Here is a 19,473-nt window from a genome sequence, read left to right on the forward strand (position 1 = left end):
CAGCAATAATTTATATGTAACTGTAAACTCTATCAATCAACCATACTCCTACTTCCTTCTCCTCCTTCCACATATACACATTAGTTGATGAATTAGAAATAAGAAGAATCATGCTGTTATATGCTCATCTTTCAAAACAGAAATCTATGTAAAAGAAATGGGTAGTATACATATATGTATACATATGTATATATGCATATAAAATATATATGTAACTCAATTTATATGTACATATACAAATTATATAGATATAATTAGAACATTGGTAAATTTATGATGCCTGAGACACATGCAAAAAAATCCTTTTAATTAATGAGGTATTCTGTACTTTTTGCCAGCGTCTCATCCAGTGTGTGCTTTTATGTGTATCTGTGTGTGTATATATACATACACACACGTATATGCAATTGATTTTTCACAGCCAGTAAGTCAGAGTATTCTCTTCTTTCTTTTGGCTATTTATGCAGCTCACCCTAAATTCAAATTTTATGTTTAAGTTATAAAAACAAATTGTGGCAAGACTTTAAAAGTAATGTGAAATAGTTTTATTTCTAAGCTGTAGGAAATGGTAAATATAATACACTATCTCACACGAAAAAGAATCTAAGTGTGTACAAAAAGCAATTTATTTAATGTATTACCAATGCTTAAAATTACCCTGAGAAGTTAATAACAATTGTAAAGATGGGCAATGAAAGGGTAATATTCCTGATTTTGAATGTACTGTTAAGGGAATTTAAACACAATGGATTTCTTGTAAAAATGAAAATTAATATGTAAAAAAGAAAATTCCAAGCAGATTGCAATCTTTTCAGAAACTACTTAGGATAAGCTTTATATTTCTAACATTTGAGGTTAAGCACCATTTCATACTTAATACCATTGGACTCTGAAATATAAAAAAGGTTGAAAAGTTGTACTTAGAGTAGAAAAAAACTAAGGAGTATGAAACATATTTTAGAAAGAAAGAGTTAATTCAATATTTAAAAAAATAAACAGGTGTTATAGTCATTAAATGATATATACTAAACAGGGTCTTTTACATTTTCACTTCAGAAAATCTGATGCTATGTAGATATGTAGTATACATATCCAAAGAGGTCAAAAGGGTTTTTTTCTTACTTAAATATATAATGTATAAACATATATGTGATTTCTAGGCAAAACTTAGGTTTAATGAAAAGAGAGCTACATTTTATGGTCCCTGACAACTATTATTTATTCCCAGAACATAGCTGTCAAAGCAAATGCACTTCTTGCTGTTTTTCAGTGTTTTGTTTTTGTTTTTGATTTTTGTAGAGACAAGGTCGCTCTATGTTGCTAGGGCTGGTCTTCAACTCCTGGGCTCAAGAGATTCTCCCGCCTTGACCTACCAAAGTGTTGGGATTAGATCTTGCCAAGCTTAGGCTTTTGTTTTGTTTTTGTTCTCAATAAATTAATGAATCCTTCCCATCCAAGTTCACTTAATGTATAAAACAAATTTGGTCAAGGTCTCATTTTGCATGAGCTTAGGATTGTGTCACAAAACTCTTAAAATTTTATTTGAAAGAAATAAGTTTGGACCTTTCTTAAATCAGTAAGTTGGATGTGATGTAAATAAGTCCCTTAAAAACAAAAGGCAAAAGTGAACAAAGTTTTCTAAGGCAGAAAAGTGCATCCCATATTACCTTTCTATTATAGAACTATACTAATTCAAAAGTAAGACTTCAGTCAAAATATTTATTATTTTCCTTAATTGGCTTAAATGGTAATGCAAATATTGTGAGTCTGCCTTAAGTTTCTTAGATATTATACCTTACATGTCCCAACCCTTATATAAAACCATACATGACCTAGTGTCTTTCACAATTCATACTATAGAAGCTCAGCTTTAATTGTATATGCTTTGAAATACATTCTCTCCTTGGCCATTGCTATCACAGGCTTCAGAAAGAATTGCAACCATCGTATCACTTAGGCCCTCAGTTATGAACATAAACACACAGGAAGAAGAGAAGAGAGAAAGGACTAGGGAGAGGGAAGAAGAAATGCTCATTTATATAGTTTCCAAGGGGTAGTAACCATATCCAGAAGGAAACATCCATAATACAGATGTGCTGTGAGTACTTTTTCAGTCATTAAGAAGGTCATTTTAATGTATTTAAGAAGAGTGACCACATGCCACACCAGCTATGAATGGTTAAGTTATATGTAAGGAAAATAATTTTACACGAAGTTTCAAAAGATTTGTTGTTTGTTTTGCTTTGTTTTAAGAAAGAGGTTCTCACTCTGTTGCTCAGGCTGGAGTGCCATGGTGCAATCATAGCTCACTGTGACCTCAAACTTCTGGGCTCAAGTGATCTTCCTGCCTCACCTTCTTAAAAGTGCTGGGATTACAGGCATGAGCCACCACACCTGGCCTTTCCAAAGTTTTGAATAGAAAATTGCTGAAGAGAAATCTCAAGCCTTTGTGGCTATTAGAATCTAAAAACCCCCCTAAAAAGTGAGGATGCAATAAGATGGCAAAAATATAGACTCAAAACGACCATAAGACTGGAGGGAACATTTTATTACCACCCCAGCACTTACACTGAAAGCTACAGCTTGGAAGGCTTACCAAATCCTGAGGAACTGTCATATAAAAAGATGTTTAAAAGGATGTAAACATTATCTTCCATATGATGGCAACAATGACAAAAGCCTAATTGTCATCTGTTAAGTTACAGAGCCACTAGCAGGGATACTTCTCCCAAAGTTCCATTTTCAAATAAGTGCAGGCGCCCAGTGGTGCTGCCTTTTGAAGTGCCACCTGTGGGAAGACTCACAGCTAACATGACATCCATAACCCATTCTCAGGAACTTCTTCAGAGCTGAGGCACACACAAGAGAAGCAGAAGCCGTATCAGCAACACTGGGATTTGCTCTCTGCTCTCAAGTTCTCTTGATCTAGCTTAATTTTGTCCACATCGTTTTCTTCATTAGGAAAGCTTTGGTGGTTTGCAAGAATCTTCTCCACTAGGAACCGGGCAGCTTCCTCTATGTTTATGTTATCCTGTAATGCAGAAATGAAGAACAGGATTAATTTTTAGGATTAATTCTTAGAATAAGGCATTAAGAGTATGAATGCGACCAGGAAAATTTGTTACAGGTGGCATTGCAAGGGCACAGCTACTTTCCTCTAATACTAAAGTGTGTGCCCACTTAGAGTTGAATGTTAAAGGATAATGTGGTGATGGAAAGAACTCCCTTATTTTTATGAAGGACACCTTTTCTGATGTTCCTATCTTAAACCTTTGCCACTGAGGTTCAATGAGCTATCTTGATGGTTGAAAAATGAATCTTTGCTCTGGGCTGCAATTCATATAATAAAGCCATTCCAAATAAAAAAATTCCTGCCCTTGAATATCTAATTCAAGCAGTCAGGATACACTGTGAAAAAAATTGAAAGGGCTCAAACCACATTAAAATATGATAAAGGTATCATGTTATTTCTCCATCTCTAAGTACAAATTATTCCTTTTAGTTGTCATGCATAAATTAGCCTGAAACAATGCTGTCAGTGCAATGTCCATTAATGACACCCCAAGGAATTATTAGCTGTCACAGCATTTGTGTGGCTGAATTATAAGTTATCATTAAATACACGGCAGGTAACACATTGCAAAAACTGTGCTTATTTTTAAAAATATTTAACTGTTCATTTTTAAATAATTTCAGATTTACAAAAACATTGCCAAGAAAGTAAACATTCCTACCATTCACACATATTTCTCAAATGTTAACATCTTAGATAACCAGAATACAACTATCAAAATCAGGAAATTACATAGTAGTGTTGTATCAGTGTTAGTCTAACAAGCTTACTCAAATTGCATCAATTATCTCAATGCCCTATTTCAGATCCAGGATCATAAGCTGTATTTCACTGTTGTTGCCCTGGTCACTTTTACTCTGGAACAGTTCCTCAGTCTCCTTGCTTTTCATGACCTTGACACTCTCAGTGAGCACTGGCCGGTGAATATACCTCCATCTGTGATGTTCAATGTTTCCTTATCATTAAATTCAACTTATGTATTTTTGGCAGAAATAAAACACAAGTGATGTACCCTGCACAGTTTATCAGGAAGCATACTGCTTAAAGTTGTTTTTGCCAGGTTTCTCCACAGAAAAGTTATTATTTTTCCCTTTGTACTTAGTGCAAATATGTAAATATCCTGTTTCACACCACACTTTTCCCCACTAATGTTAGCATCAATTAATTTCTCCCTACAACAATCATCACTGTGGTGTTTAATGGTGACTTTTTTATTTCTGCCATTCCTTCTACATTTATTAGCTGGAATTCTACTGTTAGAAAGAGGTTCCACACATGTATACATATGTAACTAACCTGCACGTTGTGCACATGTACCCTAAAACTTAAAAGTATAATAAAAAAAATAAAAATAAAAAAAGAGTTTCCCTTCTCCCCCATTTATTTATTCATTTGTTCATTTCTATCATGGATTATTAGTTTACTCTGTAAGTTGAACCCATTATAGTAATTATTTAGTTTGTTGCTCAAATTGTCTCACATGTTTGGAGCTTGTATGGCAGTATCCTGTATCTTTGTCACATGTCCCCATCATTTTGTGAGCATTTCGTTAGTTTCTTGCACAACAAAATATCTCAGGCACATCTTTACTTGACTTGTCCCACCCGTCCTAAAATCAGGCATTTCTCCAGGGATTCCCATTCTTTTTACTGAAGAATGATATTTAAAAACTGAATTTTGAGCACGAGGTAAGTTTAATTGGTTCTGTGGTGTCATTCCTTTTAAGCCCTCTCAGCAGGTATGGCTAGTAAATAAATGTATGTATACACACATGCATCTGTATCAACTTCTTTATCTGTTTACACATATGTGTGTGTACATACATATATCTATACACACTCACATATATATATGCATATACTCTTACACATACACATATGAAACCCGAAGCTCATATTAATCTCTAATCCAATCCAATGCTACAAGGTTCATTATAGCCTTTTTCCTTATTTGTAAAGCCTTTCTCAGACAACAAGAAACCTAAAACAGCTGTGCTATTTACAGGCATCTTTCATAGCACTGAAACAAGCTTTTTATTTATTTTTTACCTCCACTCCCAAGGTAAGTGTTAACTTTAATTCAAGTATTGATCTTTTGAATGTCCAAGTGACATTCAGTCCCAGCTATCCCCATTATATCAAATAATTATAAAATTCTCTAACTGTATTTGGAGACAGTTGGTTAAAATTCCAATGTTAGTGTAATTAGTCACATGTTAATGTAATTCCATATGTTAATATTATTAAAGTTTCATATTAGAAATCCATTATTTGCCATAAAGGTGAAATGATGAAATTTATTTGCAAAAGTTATCTTTTGCCTATGTTTCTAGTGAAAGTCAGATGACTGCAATTCAAGCAAAAGTCAGATCTGAAGTTAGCTGCTGGCCAGCTCAGAAGTGTACCTATTAGTGACATTTAGGCAGTACTTTAAGCCTTAACTCTAAGATTTTTAACCTAAATTTTTTTATTACTGTTATTCTCTTGGAACACGCCTGGTTTACTGCTAAGGAAATTCTACAGAAGCTGCTTCTATTATATTTGTAGGGAAGCACGGAGCAAACTTGAAACTTTTACTCTTAACCAGTGTTTCACCTTTCACCTCTGCGTGTAATCCTATCCATACATAAAATGAAACCGATGACTTACACAGTCACAAGCTACTAGTCACATGACGTCTTACATCTGGGGGCAAATCTGGATTTATTATCTGAAAGATTAAATAGAGCCTAAAGGGGAATTTTGTCTATCATTTATAAAACTCCTCCACCAAAATGCACACTCGCATAAGCAGTTATATTTACTGCCTTTTTTTTTTTTTGTCTTTTTACAGCGAAGCTGGTAAGTAGAGCAAATCACCGAATAGGCATACAGAGCAGAAGGCATGAGTGTCCAGAAGAACACACCTGTAATCCTAGTGCTTTGGAAGGCTGAGGCGGGCGGATCGCTCCAGCTCAGGAGTTTGAGTCCAGCCTGCGCAACATGGCAAAACTCTGTCTCTACTAAAAATACAAAAAGTAGCTGGGCATGGTGGCACATGCCTGTGGTCCTAGCTTCTTGGGAGAATGAGGTGACTTCTCTATAAGAAGGCTTTCTTTCTGTGATTTTCTCCTTCATGTCAGGTTAAGTGCTCACATAGCACTCCTGGGCTTCATCTTTCTTCTATCACTATGTTTTATTTATGAAAGGAAATTTTAAGATGCTATATTTATTCAAACAATTAGCTTCCAGCTTAGGAGTGTACATTTCCGCCTGCAGTAGACAGTCTTTTTTTTCCCAGTGACTCCATCACTGTGCAATATTTTTGGAGCAATCTCCTTTTGTGCAGTCTCTCATTGCTTTGCTTTGATCCTGCAGATCATCATTGGCATCAAGTAGTTTTTCACTCTAAGGGTAAGTTTCTAGTAGAGCTAAACCCAATCTGATAGTAAATATCCAGAATGAGGTGGGTGATTTGGAGGAACAATGATACATACATACATACATACATAAAAACACACATAAACACACACACAAAATCCACAGAACATAAACTAAAAGCTAGAACTGTGTTAAGATTTCAACAAATTTATGGTATAATGTTTATCTGTCATCACAGAATTTTTCAAACATTTCATCATTCTTACATAAATCTGATTGTCACTAACCCCCTTCAGTGAAACTTCCAATGCACGTAACTCCCCCCAAACATTTTATATATGTATAATTTTCACATTTTTCTATATCTAGACTGTTAAGATTTTTTTTTTTTTTTTTAAGATGGGGTCTCACTTTGTCACCCAGGCTGGAGTGCAGTGGCGTGATCTCAGCTCACTGCAACCTCTGCCTCCCAGACACAATTGATCCTCCCGCCTCAGCCTCCCGAGAAGCTAGGACCACAGGCATGCACCACCATGCTCAGCTACTTTGTGTATTTTTGGTAGAGACGGGGTTTCACCACGTTGCCCAGGCTGGTCTCAAACTCCCAGTTCAAGCGATCTGCCCGATCCACCTGCCTCGGCCTCCCAGAGTGCTAGGATTACAGGCACGAGCCACCGTGCCTGGTCACTAGACTGTTAAGATTTTTGAAAGCCAACTTAGTGTTTTATTTTTTCCTTCAGAAAATATTTTATTCAGCTTTCCATAATAGACAAAAGAAAAAATTCTCACTCTACTGTTTATGAAGCATACCACAAATGTTGATACTTTCCGGCTGTTTCAAATCTTTCGTACACAGTTAACCTAAAACTCTTCAAACATCATCTGAATAAATCTCTCCTCTCTGATCTTTTCACATGGTCCTGCATGTGACACACATCTTCACCAGAGGCATCTTCCTATTCACTCAGCCTTTTGTAAAAACCAAAAATTCTTGTGCTTGACAATACCCCCATCTACTCTAGTTGCATGAGAAGTTAAAAACTCCAACTCACAGAAAATGTCATTTGCTTTTTGCTCTAAATAACTCTTTTTGTTTTGATGGAAAATCTGCCCTTCTATTAGCCATTAGCCAATTTGGAAAGCAGTCCTGTTGTGGACTGAAAGAAGCTATAACACATCCATGCTACATTTCTCATTTTCCAGACTTTCAAACACCACTCACATAAATACATCTAAATACTTTACAGTTACAGCTCAGATTTATGAGCCAGAAAGCAAAAGATGCATAAGCAAAGCAGATCTCACCTTTGCAGAGGTTTCAAACCATCCGGCAAAGCCATGTTCTTTGCAGAATTGGTCCATCTGGGAAGGACTCTGGCTACTGTCCTTGTTCTGGTCACATTTGTTAGCCAAGAGGACAGCAGGGATAGGGCTGCCATTTGGAAGATGAACTTTGCTATCCAGATCACTTTTCCATTTTAAGACTGCCTCAAATGTGGAACTTCTTGATATATCAAAGACTACAAAAGCACCAACAGCTTCCTTGTAGTATACTCGGGTCATGTTGCCAAATCGCTCCTGCCCTAGACATAAATATAAGAAAAAATTAAAAACTTGTAATTCAGACAGAGTCTAAATTTAGGTATAACCCCTTTTACCCCAAGAGCAATACTATGAACAAATATCTTCCATTCCACAGCAACATAACCTGGTGTGATCAAGGCTATCCATACAGACCATGACCCATAGGGCAGATGTGTCTGATAATTTGGTTTAAGTACATAATGAATTCGTTTTATGTTCTGTACAACATATTCTCCATAAAAACCAATATGACAATATTTAAAGCTACAAAGTCTGTCATTTATTCCAATTCCTCTCCCCTTAGTCTAAGAGAGGCACTAAAGGAAAACACAAAGCTGGAAGTAGAGGAAGAAGAGACAAGAATAGAAGAAATGAAGCCTGCAGGAAGGAGATAAGTGCAGTGGGTAACATGCTAGTCAAATAGATTAGGGCTGGACATGAGATAAAGTAGTTCATGTTCTCAACTCATCTCTCCTTCTTATCTCTAGCCCATACCCACTTCGGACTCAATATGCAAGATTTCACCCCCTAAGTAGTAGACACATGAAAATCTATTTCAGAACAAAAAGCACAATTGGTTGTGTTGTTACAAGAAGAATCAATTCCAGGGTTCTTCAGATATCATTGTACTTTTCAAATAATTTAACTTATGTCAAACACTTTTGGAAAAATCTTCTTTGTACATTATATAGGACTTTGCAAAGCATTCTCTTACTATCTGCTATTGTACTAATCTTTGGCATAGGAAAGACCCTTCTTTTCATCTGACAGATGTAACAACAGGAAAATGGATGCTTGGCCAGGATTATAGTGGCACTGACTAAAGAAGACAGGACTCGAATCCAGGTCTTCCGACTTCCACACACCTACAGAAGTGGGATGCTACCCTTTCTGAACTATCTTGCAGTTGCCTTGACTTAGTTACTGACTACAGTGTGAAGGAAAAATGATTGGCAATCAATGCACATCTAAGATGTATCACTCTGTTCTATGATAAAGACACTTTTCTCTTGAAACACATGAGCAACAGGCTTTATCTACATTTTATTGATACATTTTCTCTGCACAGATGCAAAGATACCCCAAAATATAAAATTCTTCCTTCTCCAAACTCTACAATGCAATATAATTTTATATATTGTTTTAGGGAATAATGGAAGAAGAATAAAACAATGGTCAAATGTGAATGGATAATTTAAGGTTTGTTTTGTGATGACTCCTTATATGGTTTAACTGAAGCTGTACTGTAATAGTCCAAAGGTCTAAATTTTACTGTAACAAATGGTCACATATGAAACCCTACTATTATGTTCATATTTTACTGTAATGTAAATCTGACCATTATATAGTTCATTGGCTCATAATGCTGACATTTATAAAAACTTAGATGATATGCCAACTGTTCAAAATCGCTATTCTGCAGAAAGACTATATGCATTGAAATGATTCAGACTCCAATTTCAAATGCAGTGCACACATTACCAACCACTTCCATTTTTATATGTTTTAATTATTGAATATGAAAAGACTAAGCAACAAGATATGATAGTCTTAAATTAGGAAATTGAAAAAGTAAGATTTCAAGATAATTACATTTATATTTACATTTCTCCAGTGAGTCATGATGTTGAACATCTTTTCCTGTGCTTATTTTTTCATCACATACATTTTTTGGTAAACTGTCTGTTCCAATCTTTTGCTTACATTATTAATTTTTTTATCTTCTTCTTTGGGAGTCTTGAGATTTTTATATATTCTGGGTACAAGCCCTTTGTCAGATAAACAAAAGGTAATAAAGTATTCCTTTGGACTATATCTTTAATTTAGAAAAGAGAGTGGGGTGCCAAATGAGTAAAAGAACAGTCAGAAACCTAGAAGTTAACAAAGAGCTGTTAAACTTTAGTGACTGTTGCTTTTTTTTTATTTTGTGAATCATCTGTAAATTTCAAGTATTTCCTTTTATTAGTGAGTCTTATTTAAATATTTACTCATATAACCTTTCTGGTAAGCACAAGAAAATCAGAAATGTTTATGACAAGTAATTTAGAAGATCCTGTGGCTTAAAAATATTAATTCATTTTCTTTAGTTCCCAAGATTAGGATTCAAAATTCGGTGGCAGTCCTGACATCAGAGTGTACTTTTTAAACAACCACACTATAGGGCAAATTAAAAGTATCAATTACATGGTTAAGTAAGTGAAAACAAAAGGCAATGGCTAGGAGAAAAAATGCAAACTGTTTATCTGACAAAGGGCTTGTACCCAGAATATATAAAAATCTCAAGACCACAAAGAAGAAGATAAAAAAATTAATAATGTAAGCAAAAGATTGGAACAGACAGTTTACCAAAAGATGTATGTGATGAAAAAATAAGCACAGGAAAAGATGTTCAACATCATGACTCACTGGAGAAATGTAAATATAAATCACAACATGACACTTCACACCCACAAGAATGGCTAAAAATTAAGAAGTCCGAATACACCAAGTGTTGACCAGGATGTGGACAACTGGAACTCTCAAAGTCACGTTCATTATGTTCACAGATGCCAAATAAAATGTCAATCGACAGATTAATGGATAAACTATTGTCTAGTTATACAACGAAATACAGCTCAACAATAGAAAGGAAAGGAACAAAACCATGGATACAAGCAACAACATGGATGTATTTCAAAAATCATTATGCTTTATAAAAGAAGCCAGGTCAGAGTGCAGGTGGGTAATGTTACATGAATTCATTCACATCAAATTGAAAAAAGTGCAAACTATGCCAATACGGTAAAAGAAAGCAGATAAATGGTTGCCTTGGGAAAGGCAGGGTATATATATTCCAAAGGGGCAAGAGAAAAACACTTTTGCGATGATGAAAATATTTGAAATATTGACTATAATGATGTAAAAACTTCAAATTGTACTGCTTATTGTATGTCAATTATACCTCCATAAAAGTATACAAAATAATACCTACATTCGAGGGTCACTGAGAGGGTTAAACTTAGTCCCTGCCTAAGACTTCCAGGGCAGTTTGATGAACTACAGCCAATGCATAATCCAGCTAAAAAAAGTTTTACTGGAATTCAGTCACCCTTATTTGTTTACATATTGTCTATGTCTGTTTTTGACCTACAATGGCAGAGTTGAGTAGTAGCCACATAGATGAAATGGCCTACAAAACCTAAAACACTTGTCAGGCCCTTTATAGAAAATGTAGCTGACTTCTGTTTTAGGAGGCTAAGAATATTCTATATCTTGAAGTGGAGATGGTATATAAAAATTCATAAATGTATCCACTTAGGGTCTATGCATGTTAAGTTATACTTCAAGTTCAAAACAGTGTAAAATGCCAGGTAAGCCCTGCATAAACGTCAGCTATTATTAAGTGCTCCACAAGTTTATTGCATGATGAAAGCCTGAGTATGCTTTTTAAAAATGGCACATTAAACATGTGAAAGCTTTAAACTATTAGCTCGTTATGTGCTATACCTTGTAATGGTAAAAATGGTTTGCAGAGAAAAACAAACTTGATAAAAGTCCAACTATACCAGAGATTCAGAATGCCAAGCACCCAAATTCAAGCAACCTCAGGCAAGAAACTTTTTTGGCTTAACTATGCCAACTGGTCTCAGGGATCTTTAGGGATCACTAAGTCCTCTTGGCTCTAACATTGATATTTCAGGTTCCCGTATTATAACTTGAATGTTATACCGATTTTCTATATATTCTACAATCACTGAATCCAGACAGCAATGGGAATAAAATGTAAATAACCTAGCATCAAAAGGCCAAGACCATGTATTTAGGGAAATAGTTTATTTTCTAAAATAATAGTAAAATATACTTTCTATTTTAATGAATTTGTAATCTCTTTTTAAGAAATTCTTAACTAATTCATTAGTGCTTCAGAGATGGTAAAGCAAGTTAAAAAACAAAAATTTCCAAAACACATGAAGTTTAATTAGGGAGTGGGAAAAGATAAGATGAATTTAAAATAATAATTGTAACATAAAATTAAGGGTTGCTCTCCAAAAACCTAAGTAGGTGTAACCTATATTTAACTATGTTGCTTCAAAGATTTACAACACATAGATATGCTAAGTTCCTCCAGTTGTAAAACTAACTTAAATCACGTACAAAGTATCATTTTTGCTCATCTACCACCTTTTGAAACTGAGATTAAATAAATCTGTAAAGTAAAAGAGTAACAAAACTGAATGAAAAAAATAGAAAAACCACTACAGATGATGCTTAAGAAAAATATCTGGATAGAAGTGAGCGAAAATAATGGGGAAGAGGAGAATACATGGGCATCTGTTAATTAGAAAGACTGTTAGAGCCTTAAACTAAACTCTTGCCATCCATTTATTTTCATCTGGGTCTGTCTTTCTCAAGATCAGTAAAAGAACAGTGAAAAGACTAGATATTTGCAGCCTACTCAACTATTAAAAAGCACAAAAAAACTTTTGAAAATATAATTGAATAACAGAATTCTAAAGCAACTTTATCTTGTTCTTTTTTCTCACCCTCCAGAAGTCTCCCCAAATTTATATCTATGCACTTCTTTCACCATCCAAGAGAAGATCTCTACAAACTTAAGATAACTTAAACTTGCGGACGTAGCCCACTCTCTATTACTTAAGTGTTGATTTAGTGTGAAATCCTCATTATTTTAAGGAAATGCTATTCCTAGGCTATAAATCTGAGACCTTCAAATTTTCCTTCTTTGGAAGAGTACTTTAATCTCTCAATCTTTAGTAAGTGCCTAGGAATATGTATTAATTGTGCTTTGTTTTTCTGTATTTTATGATGTTTTGACAACTTGGGGCACTGTGGGCCTGGGGTGGGACTGACCCTCCCATGGTTAGCGGTTAGCTAATTTCTAGAGAGAGCAAAGGAGCTATCTTAGAGCACAACTTTGATATGTACACCGTATCAGTCAGCCCATCAATCCTAAATCCATACCTCCCACCTGTCTCCTTGCACCAGGCTCCTGCAGTCTGGGACACTATCCCGTCCCAAATCACCCCAGGGCCCGATACTTGACAACTAGAGACCACTCCTATCACCCAGACTACACCAAAATTATTCCAACTAGCCAATCCTCAACTTGCTCAGCTTACCTACCCTACCTCACTGGTTCCTTCCTGCAAAAGCCACAGTAAAAGCTCCAGCCCACGCATTTTCCTTGCTCCTTCTTTCTCATGACCAACCCTGCTGCTTTTCCCTGTGATCTTGTGTGGTGTGGCATAATGTGCCCCCACTCTTGGGAACTGTAATAAACTATCTTTCAAATGGCAATCCATCTCCTGATCTGATGTCCCCATCATATCTGACTAAAAACAAAATCCTGGGTACATTTATAACAGAATGAGACTCACTGAAATTTTCATATCAAAAGCTTAAGAAAATTGGAAGGTCAAGACAACATATACATGACTAATTTCATGATAACCAGAACATTTGAAAATTTCGAAAAGTATTTGTGCTGCTGTTTTGACATCAATAAACCAAAATTCTGCTATCCTTTTAAAAGCGTATTGCTTTCATATCTGAGTCATGAAACCTGTCTCCATACAAGTTACTATACCTCTCTGTGTTTAGATTACAGGACCACTAAAACCTACAATTCATTCAACTCAAAAGGTAGAATGGCAAATGGCTGAGAGCAAAGGAAAGTTGTAGAACTTCCTATCTGTGCTCCACTATCTCTACTGCTAACCTGAGCACCTTTTAGCTTATGAGGGCTAATTGAGGCAGTGAAGAATGGTAACATATTCAAAACGGAAGGGCAACAGGACTACCATTATCAGGGGAATTTCCATATGCAGTAATACAAATATGTTATTATGCTGACCAGCTGCCTGCCTGGACAATTGTGAATGGATAGCCCAGACTGTGGCATTCAAAGGTGTCTCAGGACTCAGGAATAGTGAAAGATTTACAGATGTAAATGAGCCAGTAGGCTTTGCTTATAATTCAGCACAGCAATTGAGCTTGAATAAGGCTGAGGATGGCAAGACAGTACAAGAGCCAGATTACCCACATGTAACAAAGATTTTAAAAAGCCTTGTAAATGATTTGGTATGTAATCAGCCACCAATAAACACTGGAAACTTAACTGCAGGATCTGTGTTTAAGATGGAGACTACAAATAATTACACAGACTAATTCCTCAAAGCATGGCTTCTTTATAATTAGAAATATGTGTATATCTGACTGAAAACTACCTTTAAAATCAGGAAAGTGTCAGAGGTAATATTCTAGATTCTTGCTCATGAAGGATGATAGGAGGTATGAAAAAAAGACAAAGGGAGATTACTAGGTATACTAATTGACAAAGTATAAGATGGAGCAAGGCAATCAGGATCCACATTCTATTTTGGATGGGAATTAAAACAATGTAAAATAAGTTTAGGCATAAATTATATAGTTTATATCTTCTAAGCACGCATTTTATGCTTGGGTAAATATCATTTATATGAACTTCAGAGCAGACTGTTCCCAATTTGTCCTTTGGCCCAAAGGAGAGTTACTCATTCAGATTTTTATTAAAAAATGTTGATCCTAAAAAGCAAATCACTCAGTCAATACATGAAGGCTAAAGTATACTAGACCTAAATGGACAAACTTGTTTTTTAAGATTTAACCTAGACCAGTCTTTCAATTTGCCTGAAAAATTCTACGGTGATTAACAGGCAATAAGTATATAATAGTAAACCAAATACTATTTTACCTATACTGAGCATTAAAAGGAAGATCAGAGACATCTCTTGCTATATCTTGAGTATGCATTTATTAAGATCTCTGTAAAGTGTTATCAAAGACTTCCAGATTTTATTATATTTCAGTTATGTTTTGAGCAGCAGTCCCAAAGTACGTGTGAGTTAAGAGATCGCAATTGTCTAACACAAAAACTGCACTAAACTGCATCTGTATTTTAAAGCCAGATTCCTTCAATGCCGTAAGAACAGATTCATGCATCTGAGGATCACAATGGTTCTTAACTTGAAGAGTTCAGCTGAATCTGCTTTGCTACATGTGTAGAAAACATTTGACAATTCTAGCCTATCATACTTGCCAAAGCTTTCAAGGATGGAGATTTCTCATAATTTCTTTACTACCTTGCCCTCTCACTAAAGCAACCAAAGAAAAAAAAAAAAAAACCTAACTAGTAAAAACACCACACCTTAACTTAGTTATGGCAAGTAGCTGGCTCTACCTACTATTTTGCAATCAAAGAATATTTCTATTATTTGAGAATTAAATATGATCCAACTTTGTTACTACATAAGGCAAGTATGCTTAGCCATGGGGGAAGTTTGTGGAGCAGCCTTCAGTTTGCTTTCATTACATCATCATTACTTAATTCAAATGGTATGAGCTGAGATTCACTAGTAGCTCAAATATTCAAATCAAACAGTTAGTAATGTAGTTCTCCAAACTTTAGGCTAAAGATTTTTTGTTTTGTTTTGCTTCTTTTGGTCTCTAAAACAGTTTTTTTTTTTTCTTTTTTTGGTCTCTCACTAAGCTATTTTTCTCCTTCACTTTCCTTATATTAAAATTCTATCTCTGAAAATCTTACTTATAATGTAAGCCTAATAATTTCTATAAATTTACCTCTAATTTTGTAAATTGCTGGTCTGTACTTGCTGTATGGGACAACAATACCTGTTGAAACAATATCTAACATCCAGAAATCCCTTTTGGAGATCTTAAACTTCTGTTTTCCTTCCTGGTAAAACTCAAGCTTTGGATTTAGTGAAAAGTACAAGGATATCCCATCTAGGCAGATGTGTATCAGAGTCTGATAAAAACTAGATATGACCCCTTCCTGTCATTCGAGGTCTGTGATTAATAAAAAAAAGAAGAGGTGATACCAGAAAGAAAATTTATATGTTACTCCTGCTTTTACTTTCTCAAGTTTCTAACTACAAACACTTAAAAATCTAGTTACTCATACTAATTTACCAGCAGTAGGATCCAATCGTAATTTAATAACAAAATGCCATAATTTACATAAAGAGTAAGGCAAGGTCGATCACCCTTGTAAGCAAGGTTTTAAAACCATCTTTGTGAAAATCCTCAGCTATGCTGCAGATTCCTAGAGAATGACTGTCACATGGTAAGGCAACCTTTAGAATCCATGACTTTGTCAAGAAGCAGAAATACTGCTCATTAGGGTTCTGTGCAACGGCAGGAAGTGTTTCGAAAAAACCTCTGGCTTCAAAGATGACTTTTCAAACGAACTTTTGGTTTTTGGTAACAAAAAACAACAACAAAAAGCTGAGTCCCTGGCTGATTACTCCTTTTTTCTGAGGGACTGAGTTGCATACATTTATTCTCCTATCTGAGGGACAGAAATGTGCTCTTAAATGAATGAGTTATAGGTTACAATTATTTAATACTCTTTCTTATATAACAAGCTATAAATGACAAGAGCACTACCTGGCAGACAGACAGTAGACCTGTGATCCCCCTCAACCACTCTGCTACCAGCCAGGTAGCTGTACCCTCTATGGGCTTCAGTGTAGGGACTGTAGAATGAAAGGCGGCCTCAGGTGTCCTCTAACCCTAAACCAGCTCCCAATCTAATGCTGTACTGCAGACTGTGCTTCTTAACACCTGTAATGATTGAACAGAGTAATTTTCGTACTTTTTTTTTTTTTTTTTTTTCTGAGATAGGGTCTCACTCTGTTGACCAGGCTGGAGTACAGTGGTGAGAACACAGCTCACTGAAGCCTTGACCTCTCCTAGGCTCAAGTGATCCTCCTGCCTCAGGCTCCTGAGTAGCTGGGACTACAGGCACACACGACCACATGTGGCTAATTTTTTGTATGTACGTATGTATATATGTATGTATGTATTTTGAAGAGACAGGATCTCATTAACAGCCCAGGCTGGTCTCGAACTCCTGTGCTCATGCGATCCTCCAGTCTAGGCCTTCCAAAGTACTGGGATTACAGGCGTGAGCCACTGGTGCTTGGCTTGGTACCATTTCTATGAACTTTCCAATAGTTAACATCATCTTAAAACGCCGACTCCCAACCACCACACCAGGCAAAGTTCAAGTGTTCATAAATCAGAGCAGAGGGAAATGTACCCCCTCAAACAGAACAAATGAAAGCAAATGGCAGAGAAACAGTGTATTGAGGAGTGGGGGGGGCGAGGGCACCAGGGATGGGACTAGGTGTTGGTTTAGCAAGAGAGGAAGGAGTGAGTGTAAAGTTTCAGGAAAGCTTTCCCAAATCTTCACGGAGTGTCTGTCCTGGGCTTCCGATGAGAGCAAAGTATTTGAGGAATGGAGTTTCCCTCACAAAGGCCAGTCTCAGAGCCAAGGCAGGTGGTGGAAAATGATCTGGAAAGGAACCTGGCTTTTGGTCTTGGTGGTGTCACTAACTAGGAGTGCAGCTTCAGGTAAGTCACCCAATCCCTCTGAACTTGAGTTGAGGCTGAGAGGCGCCGGCCCGCTCCAAAGCAGCCTTCTCAACTAGTCCTGGTGTATGTATGATACACTTGCATTATTCAGAGTTCAAACTTCTGGAAAAGGCCCCCTGGCCTCCTCGCCTCCCTTCAGGAGAGCGAGCTCTGGCGTGCAGGACCTGCTCCAACTCCTACTGCCCATCCCATCCTCCGGGCCCCACCGAGTCCAGCCGACCACGTCCATCGCATCTCGCCCTTGGATTGGGCCTCTCTCTTCTCCTAAATGTACCCAGGCAGACGAGTTCAGGCAGAGAAGAAAAAGAAAAGAGGCAGAGAGGAGCCAGGCGGCCCGGCGGGGCTCTGGAGTGGGAAACTCGCGGCCGCGCTTACCCGCGATGTCCCACAGCTGCAGACGCACCAGAGTCCTGCTATCCCAGTTGAGGACCTTGAGGGCGAAGTCCACCCCGATGGTGGCCCGGTAGTGCTGGGAGAAGAGCTGGTGCACGTAGCGCTTGATAATGCTGGTCTTGCCTACGCCAAGCTCGCCGATCACCAGCACCTTGAAGAGGTGCTCGCGGGTCTCGGGCGCCTGGGCGGCGGCCGCCCCCAGGCCGGGGTCCCCAGCTCCGCCGCCCGCCATGAGCGCTGCGGCTGTCGGGCGCGCCTGGGCTCCGAGTCTGGCCCCCTGCCCGGCCTCGCGCTCTGCCGCCGCGCCCCCGGCGGCCGCGGAAACTCCCCCGAGGCCGGCCCGCCCTGCGCCGCGCCCGCTGACGCCGCCTGACCGGTCACAGGACCCGGAACCCGCCAGTGCTCGCGGCCCGGGCGGGGCCGGACGAGGGCAGGGCCTGGCGCCGGCCTGGTGAAGACCCTGCGCGAGGCGGCTCCCGCCCTGCGCCCTTCAAGCCCGGCCGGGCCCAAGTGGACTTCCTCTCCCGGGCGGCGCCTCCTGGCGGTCGCGGCGTGGAGGGAGGTCCAGACGCCCGCTGGTGGGCCCCCGGGGAGCCGGCCTGGAGCCTTCATGGGCCCCGGAGGTTCACTGGGGGCCTGAGGAGGCGCCGGGGTCGTTGAGCCCCCTCCGGGGCCGGGGTCGGCCTGGGGGGTCAGCCTGGGTTCCGGGCCCAGCCGGGAAGCCTCTGGCCTGGAAATCCACCTCCTGTCCTACTCTGCCCGCAGGGAGAGCCACACCTGCGGGCCTTGCCTTGGGTCGCCAGCAGTCCCCTTTAGATGGGAAAGGAAGTGGCACCTGACCAGGCCAGGACGGATAACACTGGCCTGGTAGTTCTGTTTTTAACTTTTTGAGTGAACCTCCGTAGGGTTTTCCATAATGGCTGTTCCAGTGCACATTCCCACCACCAGTGTACAAGGTTCCCTTTGCTCCGCACTTCACCGACACTTATTATCGCTTATCTTTTTTATAACAGTCATCCTAGCAGGTGTGAGGAGATACCTAGTGGCTTTTCCCTGTTCATTAGTGATTTTAGGCGCCTTTTCTTATACCTGTTGGCCATTCGTACTTCGTCTGAAAAGTCCATTCAGATCCTTTGCCCATTAGTTAACTGGGTGTTTTACTTATTTATTTTGGCTGAGTTCTGTGAACTTAATGTATTTTGGATATTAACCCCGTATCAGATATATGGCTTACAAATATTTTCTCCCAATCTGTAGGCTGTTTTTTTTTCATTTTGTTGATTATTTCCTATGCGGTGCAGAAGCATTTTAGTTGGATGAAGTCTCATTTATCTAGGTTTGCTTTGGTTGCCTGGGCTTTTGGTGTGATATTGCAAAAATCGTTGCTAAAGCCAGTGACCCAGCCATCCTTCTTCTGGTTGTATACCCAAAGGAAATGAAATCAGGATCTCATAGAAATCGCTCTCGAGTTCATGCAGCATTATTCACAGTTGCGAAGATTTGGAAACAACCAAAGTGTCTGTTAACGATGAATAGATAAAGAAATTGTGATACATATATATGCATGCACGCACGCATATACACGGACGCACACACACACACACACAATGGAATATCATTCAGCCTTTA

General features: G+C 38.2%; 1 protein-coding gene across 1 annotated transcript; it reads right to left on the reverse strand.

Annotated features, from left to right (window-relative positions):
* Window positions 1-2,530: 2,530 nt before the first annotated feature.
* Window positions 2,531-18,137, reverse strand: LOC116463142 (ras-related protein Rab-32-like). The gene is made up of 3 exons (XM_032146105.2): window positions 17,827-18,137; window positions 7,738-8,015; window positions 2,531-3,031 (listed from the first exon to the last, which is right to left on the reverse strand). The coding sequence occupies exons 1-3, from the start codon at window positions 18,074-18,076 to the stop codon at window positions 2,882-2,884; spliced, it is 678 nt and encodes a 225-aa protein (XP_032001996.1). The 5' UTR covers window positions 18,077-18,137; the 3' UTR covers window positions 2,531-2,881.
* Between the last annotated feature and the right edge of the window lie 1,336 nt (window positions 18,138-19,473).

This window comes from Hylobates moloch, unplaced genomic scaffold, assembly GCF_009828535.3.
Source record: "Hylobates moloch isolate HMO894 unplaced genomic scaffold, HMol_V3 SCAFFOLD_26, whole genome shotgun sequence".
Taxonomy (NCBI): Eukaryota; Metazoa; Chordata; class Mammalia; order Primates; family Hylobatidae; genus Hylobates; species Hylobates moloch.